General features: G+C 39.0%; 1 protein-coding gene across 1 annotated transcript; it reads right to left on the bottom strand.

Annotated features, from left to right (window-relative positions):
* Positions 1-1,584: 1,584 nt before the first annotated feature.
* On the bottom strand, positions 1,585-9,033 carry SLC35E2B (solute carrier family 35, member E2B). The gene is made up of 9 exons (XM_010182967.1): positions 8,891-9,033; positions 6,538-7,051; positions 5,964-6,099; positions 4,999-5,126; positions 4,284-4,404; positions 3,851-3,904; positions 3,144-3,216; positions 2,726-2,871; positions 1,585-1,894 (listed from the first exon to the last, which is right to left on the bottom strand). The coding sequence occupies exons 2-9, from the start codon at positions 6,860-6,862 to the stop codon at positions 1,648-1,650; spliced, it is 1,230 nt and encodes a 409-aa protein (XP_010181269.1). The 5' UTR covers positions 6,863-7,051; positions 8,891-9,033; the 3' UTR covers positions 1,585-1,647.
* Between the last annotated feature and the right edge of the window lie 62 nt (positions 9,034-9,095).

The raw sequence follows: 9,095 nt of genomic DNA, 5'->3' as shown, positions 1-9,095 counted from the left end.
TGTGTCAGGAATTGAATTCCTCACAGCTGTTTGGGTCACCAAAAGTTTTCCAGCAACAGGAAAGGCAAAAGCCTGCTGGCTGGTAAAGCAAAGCTCAAGTTGGTGAAGGGCTTTAAATTAAACAAGAGCCAGGCAACCAGAAAGCCACTTTCGTGTCTGTCTTCCAACAGGAGTAGAAATACGATGCGAACCGGACTTTGTTTTCTGACAAATACACTGAGATTTTTAAAAGCATAAAGGAAAAAAAAAAAAAATCAAACAAACAGAGCTCCACCTCCTAGTCCACAGCTTTTACAAAAAGTTGTAAGAGTTCAAAGAAACAACAACAAAAAAACCCACAGACATCACATGTCCTACAACAAAAATAATTCACATTTTCCTCCCACTCAAACCTTCAGGGAATGTGCCCCAGGCAACCAGGCCTGTATAGGAACTTAAGTAATATCAGGTAGGACAAGCACTCACTATTTAAACAGATGTCAGGCTTCTTCAGCCACTGCCTTGGGAACACACTTTTGCTCTCTAATTACTACTATTTACGATTTTTCATTTCATTTTTTGAAAGTTAACTTTTAATCTCTGCTTTACCACAAAACAGAATTTCCTTACAAAAGAAAACTTCTGAAAAGCAGCAGAAATAAAGATTAGCCTCAGTTTGTGGTTAATATTCCTCCCATTAGTGACCTCTCTCCCATCTGTCACAGATACGTCCGAGATACTTCACATAATCAGAAATGCTAGCAATACTTTCTACATAGGTCAGAATTATAACCCTGAGTTTTCAAAAGGCAGTGTTTTGTTGTGCTCTTAGAAATAATACCAAAAAATTTGATTTATTTCCTCATAACAGAAATATAAAATAAAACGTAAGAAATTAAAATGGCTTCTTCTAGAAACACAGAGATTCTGCTTCCTTTTATCACCAACATTTTTCAGTGTTTTTTACCTCTGTAATGGCAAATATTTAATTCAACACTCCATTTGTACAGTGTACGTACAGGCGTGCATAGTTGCACTTCAACGTTGTCGATACACAATCCAGGATGCAATATTTCCATGTTAAATTTTAGTGGGGGAAAAAAAAAAAAAATCACTTTTCATTCCTAGCTTTGTAGTCAGAAATAGCTGCTCATCACTGCTGCGGGGCATGGACTCATTTCTGGAGTTTACTTCAACTAAACGTATAGCAAAAGAAGTCACTGGTTGGGAGAGGAGGGGGGTCCTTTTTCCAGCTCTATGACACAGAAATGATGGAGGATGCAGGCAGCGTAGAGTACCAACCAACCAGGAATTGCAGTTATGCACCAGTTTTGTTGCACTGCAAGCAAGCAGAATACAGTGGTGGTCCTTATCTTCACATTATTTTGATGGGTAGGGAGGAATTGTTTTCCCACAAGACACCGAAAATCTCTAATATAGGCTTGTATGCTATTTGCAGTCAAGACAAGAAAGCCCACGTTTACCACATCAGATGGTACTGGGTCCTCTGGTGTATCAGTTTCTCAGTAAATCAACGCTTTCTGGATTCTTCCCATCGTTTCCTCTCTGTTTCAAGTCCCAGGCTTGACCTGCCACGAACTCAAGAAACAACCACTTTCAGGAAGAGCTCCTTTGAGTCACAGTAGGTGGGAAGAATAAATGGCCGTATTAATCGTATGGCTCCAAATCCTTGGAAATGAGTGGCTCAGTATCTTCTGCTGTACTTTGTGCAGACTGCGGGGCCGCAGCTGCCAGGCTCTGTATAGTCTCTTGCTGATGCTGCTTTGCCTTGTTATACAGTAGCACTCCAATTATCACTAGAACGGTCCCAATGGCCGAGAGGCTTGTGATTTTGTTACCAAACACAATAATACTTAGCCAGATCGACAGCGCATGCTTCACAGTACTAGCAACACTGCAAAGGAACATAAAAATGAAGGTCTAAGAAAGCTTTCTCATATCTCACATACAACCATGCTTCAATGTAGCAGGACCTCTCTTTGTTTTCCTTGCTTTTCAAACACCAACTCAAATTCCACTTTTCTTCCTGAAGCTTACACCATAACCAAATTGCTTGTATGTCAGCACTCCTATCTTTACACTCATCTCGGTTTTAGAGCTAGTACGAGTAAGTCACCTCAGGTGTTTGTTTTCGTGGCTTTTCAGTATGCAGTACAGCATTAGCATTTCTGGCTAACACAGGCATCCAGAAAATGCTAACACAACACCAGCAACGTAAATGTCCTTGGCAAGTCTGCTGCCGCTATTCAGGTAATGCAGCATTCTAACCTGAAAAAAATCAATATCTAAACCAACAAGTAGTTAAGAAACTATATACGTGTAAATATGAATATATGCTTTTACATCCTGTTATTTAGAGACTCCTAACAGCTTCTGACAGCAGAAGCCTTCAGAGTTCAGGGCCAGGATTGCCCCACAGGCCCTAGGGCTATTGATCCAAGTGACCAAATATTGAATCGGAGTTGTGTAACAGCCTAACAACACTGCCAATACCTGACAACATAGGTGGAAGCTGTCTTTAGAGAACACGTGTAATTCAGCAAATACAGCCTGACCTGCTGGTGTCACCCTTCAGAAACGGTTTTGATGATCTGGACGTGAAAAGTGTGCATTATTTATTTCTTTGCACAATACCTTGACCACCCCAGTTCTAAAGCAGAAATACCAAGCAAGAAAAATAAAAAAAAGAAAATAGAGTGTTCCTGACATGAAAACACAATTCTACCTGAAAGTCACAGGAGAGATTTTTCCCATCAAGGCATAGGCTGTAACACTTTGTAGGTGGAACAAGACTCCATCTATTAGGAGAAGTATGACAATGTCTTGGTTGTAGCTGAAGCTCCTCCCACTTTTCCCAATCACGGGCACATCCTAAACAACAACAAAAAGGACTTTAAGAGTTTAGTTTATAAGCAAATCTAAAAGTGATTTTCCACCCAACTCATTATTATTATTGTAAGCAGAGAGTTTTTTCATTTAAACTTCAGCGAAACAAAAATGGAAAACATAGAGGACATTTGGATTCTACAAACTTTCCCCAAAAAAGAATATATTAGAAAACCTGACTGAACTTTGCAGTGTGTTCAGCCTCTGTTCACAAGTCAAAAAGAAAACATAAATCACTGTTAATGAATTCAGATTACCATGAAAAATATCCAAGCTGGAATAAGCATAACCACTGCAGCAGCACTTGTGTAGAACTGAAGCTCTGGGGCTCTACAAAGCAGAGAAAAACAATTACTAACATGATTAAAAGTTTCCTCTCTCTTAGAGCTGAAAAAAGCTGCATCATGACTGTATTTACAGATATCTGGAAGTAATAAAAGCCATCTACGAAGCTTTGGGGACAACAAATTCAGCAATCTCTTGCAAAGACAGCGTTTTGCTCTTTGTGTTGGCTGAGAGAGCCTGAAGATAAAAGGCACAAGCTTTCAAGATCAGACTGGCATTTCATCTTGCTGGAAGATACGTACATGTAGCTATGCATACATACAGGTATATTTTACCACAAGATTTTATTTCTGGCTCATGTTTTGTAGTTAAAACATCAGGCAGGTTCCCAAGTTCGTTTCTGCATGCCTAATAACGTTAAGGGATGTTTTATGATTGCAGAGTAAGGAATTATTTCTGGATGTGCTGACAGTTTTAGCTGATTCTGAGACTGACCTACCACAGTGGATCTGACCATGAAGGAGTTCTTCTTTCCCTGATAAAATGATTTAGGTTAAAGCTGTCAGTAAACAGCCTAAGGGAAAAAAAGTATCTTGGCACAATATAATAATAAATCTACAGTTTGTTACGTAGCCCAGAGTCTATCTATAATCATGCCTGAAATATTTTTAATACTTACGAAAATCTGTATTTATCTCCACTGAGTAGTTTCTTGGAAAAGACATTTTGCAAACTGAAAAAAAACCCAACAAAACAAGACCACAAATCACCATTTATCTGTATTTTAGTTATGGCAAAGAAATGAAGCCATGAGAAAGACAGTTGTTTCCCTTAGGTAAGTAGGTATGTTTTCTACACATTTCCCATTCTACACATTGTGCAGTTACAGAAAGGAGTTTGGCCTAACTCCTTTAGACTAATGAAGCTGTACTACTTTTTAATCTCACGAATGCTAGCAGGTATGACAGAGAAACTATCTTCTGTTAAAAATAAACCTAAAATAGCAACATTTAAATGTAGTGTGCAAAGACAACTACAGGTAACAATTTTCTTCAGTCTACCAATAAACAAAATTACTTTGTTCCACATCTGCAACCGTCCTCATGCCTTACCAGTCCATGATATTAGTGGATAAAGCTGCCGAGAAACCTAGAATGTTGAAACTGATTTCAGTAGCTGTGCATAGAGCCAGCCCACCCATGACAGGAATGAGAGAGAGATTAACCAGCAATCCTGCAAACGAAAACACAAAAATTCAGGCTGAGTTTAATTACTGCACTCTCAATTACATGCAATACAGGTTTTGAAAGTTTAAATTCCACCTTAACTTCTTTAGTTGAAAGAAAGAGCACTTTATTTGACTCTTCAAGCAAATAGCATGCAACTGCAAGTGGAATTGCAAAGAAACTACATTGTGGACTGGAAGAAATTATATAGTGGCAAGCCAGTTGGTTGGGGTTTTTGTTGTTGGTTTTTTAAAATTTAATCACAGAGTGAACACAGTGACAAAAATCAAGACTTTTCAGCTCCGAGCAGCAAGCTGTCCTTAGAAGGAACACACTTCATTAAGTTATTTAACATTTCTGTGACAGAAAAATAACTTCAGTGCAACAATGTCCACACACAGCTGCATTAAAAGAAATCCTTTTTTACTTTATATAGACTCTACTTACTGTGTTCAAACAAAATTATTCTTCCAGCTCCATTTACTATATTTCGGTGGAGTCTCCTCATCCATGGCCAACTGAGTGACAGTATTATTTACAAAAACAAAACCCAAACCAAAAAAATCCCCCCAGCCCATCCCATTTCAACAGAGGTACTTACCAGTGTATTCTCCTAATATCATCCGAGACATGATAACCGTAAAAATAGGTGCAGAGCTTTTAACAGTTTCTGCAAATGAAACTGCCACGTTTTTCAAGCTGACGAGACCCAGGACAACTGTTGCAAATCTGTAATAGAAGAACACATGAAATGAAGGAGAAATGAAGGCACCCTTGGGCAACTGTACAATTTCTATGGATGTACAGTGGACGTCCAGAGTTTACTTTTTGATGCACTCCAACCAAGCTTCAGATGGCAGCGTTTTAAGCTCAAGTTTTCAATAGACTCAGCTGAAGAAGTACAATTCTGCTGATAAACAGTAATTCACCAAGGAAATGTTACCATTTGCAGTCACCCGTCTTTAGTGGATACATTTACACTACATATTTACATACACTGCGTATTTACCACTACATACTTTATGAAATCAAACAGGGCAGCAGAGTTATTACGATAAAGTTACTCTAAATTAATGTGAATCTTGCTATCCTTTGTCACTTTTACATAAATAAAACCTTCTATTCTTATTCTCTCCTAGACCACAAACTGCACACAGCAAATACTTACTTAAGAGATAACAGTTACAAGCCTGTATCACTTCTGAGGCAAATTGCTGGAAAAGGTGAGGGAACAAAGCAGCATGGTAATAAATATCAGTACCCTAAACAAACATCGGCCTCAAAGGAGAACGGGAAGAAAGTAAATGGAAAGAGAAGTATGTTCTGAAAGAAGCTAAATGTGATGGGAAGCCAAGCTAGCCAAAAACCTGACATCTGGAAAAAGAAACAACATTTAGCAGTAGGAACTAAAAAGAAAAATATCCTGCGCTATGTTTGAAAGGCAAATACTCCAAACACTTTTGAATTAAGAGTGAAAAGGAAGAGAGCTATGAAAAATACAGCCTCCATTCAGAAGAATGCAACAAAGCAATCAGATAGACCTGCAGGGAATATTTAACCATTTACCTCATTAATCCAACAAACAGCATTATCATGATGAAATTGGGTGGGTAAGAGATGCGTGTTTTGTGTTGGTACAAGCAGCATGGAACAAACATTTTGATACAGCCAATGAAGGTGGTTGAAAGCATTTGAACAGCACCTGAAGAAAGATGAGGAGAAAAAAATAAAATCAGAAGATGATGGGAACTCGATGAATCAAGTAACTTAAGACAATTTTCTTAGACAAAACTTACTTTTAGCAGTTAAGAAACATGGCAGTTACTGTCTAGATTTGATGAATTCTCATAAAAGCCCTTTACTTCTACATCTACCAGCAAGGCAGCAGAATACAACAAAGGTGGCATACACCTGTGAAATCCTGTTCACCCTTTGTTTCCCCATTTAAAAACCCAATAATAAGCAGCCCATTGGATAACAGAGGTCACACAAAGGCAACTCTTCCAAGATCCACCCCCACATCTCCTAATGAGCTCTTTTTCACTGCAGTTGAACCATTTTGTCCCTTCACTTCACATAGGAAGATCTGGCATTGCCAAATACCTTACTGGAATTAAAGTGTAATTAAAGGGAAGGTTACCTAGCATGCTGGGCTCTCCTTCCAGCAATGAAAGAATGTATTTGTTAAGAAAAAGAGTGCAAAAGCTGAAGAAAAACCACAAAGTGAGGTAGATGAGAGCATGAGAATTCCAGATGCCCAAGTCCGACTCGATGACCGTGGTCTCCGTGATAGTTATTTTCAGGACGTTCTCCTCTGGCACGCTATCGCTCCTGGCAATTACAAATTTTTCACTCCTGTTAGCAAAGAGCGAACCCAAATGAAACAGCGATTTTCCCTTTGGCTTCTCTTCAACGGGGGGAGGATTAGGGTCCTCTGGTGTCTGAGCACTTGTCACAGTCGACATGCTGACATTAAGAAATTAATATTTGTCCGTCATACAAACCAACGTTGACTTAGCACAGAACAAATATATCACGTCATTAGTCTTTTATCTCCCATGGCCTGAAAAAGTTTACTTGGTCCTCCAAATAACATCTCGCATGAAGATAAACTTCACATGTTTCTTCGTGTGGTTTATTCCATTTTTTTCGGCCTGAGAATGGGGGGAAAAAAAGAAAGAAGGAAAAAACCATGTAGCTCTGAACATAACGATGTGTTAAATCCCTAACACAGCAAAGATGCCACATTTCACCTGCAGTTTATGAAAGATAAAGACTTCTGGACCTTGTCTTCCAGACTGGATTTTGCACTCCTAATATCATGATACCAAGATTAAGCACTAAGAACTTATCTAAGGAGATTTTTTAAAGCACACACACAAGACTTCACGTGTTCTTAAGTTCTTTCTCTTCTAAAGTGTGTCAGCACTGCCTTTCCCATTATAACAACTCCTCTTGGGTCTTCCTTAGACCTCTACCACTCAGCAGAGAAATCTTCACAACCCAGACAATCGGGGCAGGAGCCTGTACCCTTACTAATATTTAACCTGTTATCTCGAGTCAAAGCGAGCAATGAATAATCAGGGACTATAACTTCCAGAAATAATAAACACAGTTATCCAGGTAACTATGGGACCTGGGTGAACCGAATAGGAAAATATGCCCAAGAGTTTTCCAAACAGACGTTATCTCTATTTAATGACTTGTAAATAATGCAGCATTACCTATTTTGCTACTGCTGTACCTTGCAATTCAGTATTAGTACTTGCAATAATTCTTAAAGTCTTTTAAAAATATCTGACAGAAAAAGGTATTAAAATCATTGGCAACCAAAGCTTTCTCCTTTTACAGATTACATTAAATGTGGCCAGTTACAGTAGAAGAGTAAAAAGAGTAACAAAAACACCGTGGCCTTGATTCTTCTCAAGTAATGGTAACATCATAATGCCGACAGATCCAAAGTCTGTGTTAAGAAAGAAAGAAATGGCACCTGAGCAGCTTACCCACAGCATTAAAACACACTACCAGATTTATTGCTTTCTATTTTGCAGTCTGTATTTTATGAGAAGACAAAACAATAGGATTAATCAGATGAGAATGAAATGCCGGATGAGACCTCTTTTGCTCCTCAGCAAACAAACAACAGGGGAAATTAAATCTGAAATACTTTTTTCCAGAAGCACATTTGCTGGACAGACAAGACTGCGGGCCTTATACAGTTGAAAAGTAATTCCTAGCAGGGAAGTTGATCACTGGACATCTTGGAAAAGCTGTCTGAAATAAGATCATAATACTACAGTGCCTCAAACTATGGCAACATCAGAAAATAAATCAAGAGCAGGCAGAAACACAAGAGTTTTAACAAGAGCGACTGCCCCTGCTCCGATTTTGTTAGCAAGTGAACACGTGAGTAGAATACATTATTTTCTTCCTGCTTTTTTAATGTCCAGTGGGGCATCTCAAAATAAATCCTAAGGAGGTACTAAAGAGTTAAATGTGTCCTGTCAGTTCCCATATCCCAGGCAGCAGCTACTTTACACTGAAATTTTCCATTCCTCATTTCTCTCTTTCTGTTATTACCGCCATGCACAGAAGGTTTCCATCCCTACCCCCTTATCTCTTGCCATTTTACCAGGAAATCATGCCAGCAGCACAGCAGGGTACAAGACCCTCTGACCCTCAAACCGTATACTTGTGTTAACCCAGTTTAAGGCAAAACTAGCCAATTTGAAGGAAGATCTGCATTCCTTACGAGAATTTGTTAAGAAAAATGCATTATTGACTCCTCTTAAAAAAACCAAAACCCTCCGCATTCAAAACAGTTGTCACAACTTTTCTGTTCTATTCCCCAATTAAAAACAAAAGCAATTAAGCACAATTCAACTCCCACCCTTAGCAGCACTACGATATCACATTTGATATCTCCAATCCCACACACAGCAGGAAGCAGAAACAGCAAATAACAATGAAACTACTCCCCCTAAATCACTGACCTGCTGTCTTAAATCAACTGGAAAGTCTTAAATGGGCGGAAAGTGCTCTCCATCTGGAACTAATTGAGTCCTCCTCCCCTAAGACCAGCCAGCAGCTGATGTTTACCAATAGCCGAAAACGTGGCAGTGGTTGGCAGCCTGTTGCTCTTGCATTACTCACACTCAGCCTTCCAGCTCTCAAGAACAAACAGCACGCAGGGCATTT

Source organism: Mesitornis unicolor, unplaced genomic scaffold (assembly GCF_000695765.1).
Source record: "Mesitornis unicolor isolate BGI_N332 unplaced genomic scaffold, ASM69576v1 scaffold34184, whole genome shotgun sequence".
NCBI classification, from domain to species: Eukaryota; Metazoa; Chordata; class Aves; order Mesitornithiformes; family Mesitornithidae; genus Mesitornis; species Mesitornis unicolor.
The sequence above is the reverse complement of the archived record's forward strand: the minus strand, read 5'-3'. Positions and strand labels throughout refer to the sequence as shown.

What these genes read in the sequence shown, in the direction of transcription:
- SLC35E2B (XM_010182967.1), bottom strand. Translation starts at nt 6,862, where the DNA reads ATGTCGACTGTGACAAGTGCTCAGACACCAGAGGACCCTAATCCTCCC. An exon ending in AGGAGAGCCCAGCATGCTAG is followed by an intron (nt 6,100 to 6,537) that starts GTAACCTTCCCT and finishes ATCTTTCTTCAG; the next exon opens with GTGCTGTTCAAATGCTTTCA. An exon ending in GGAGATAAATACAGATTTTC is followed by an intron (nt 3,217 to 3,850) that starts GTAAGTATTAAA and finishes TCTGCTTTGTAG; the next exon opens with AGCCCCAGAGCTTCAGTTCT.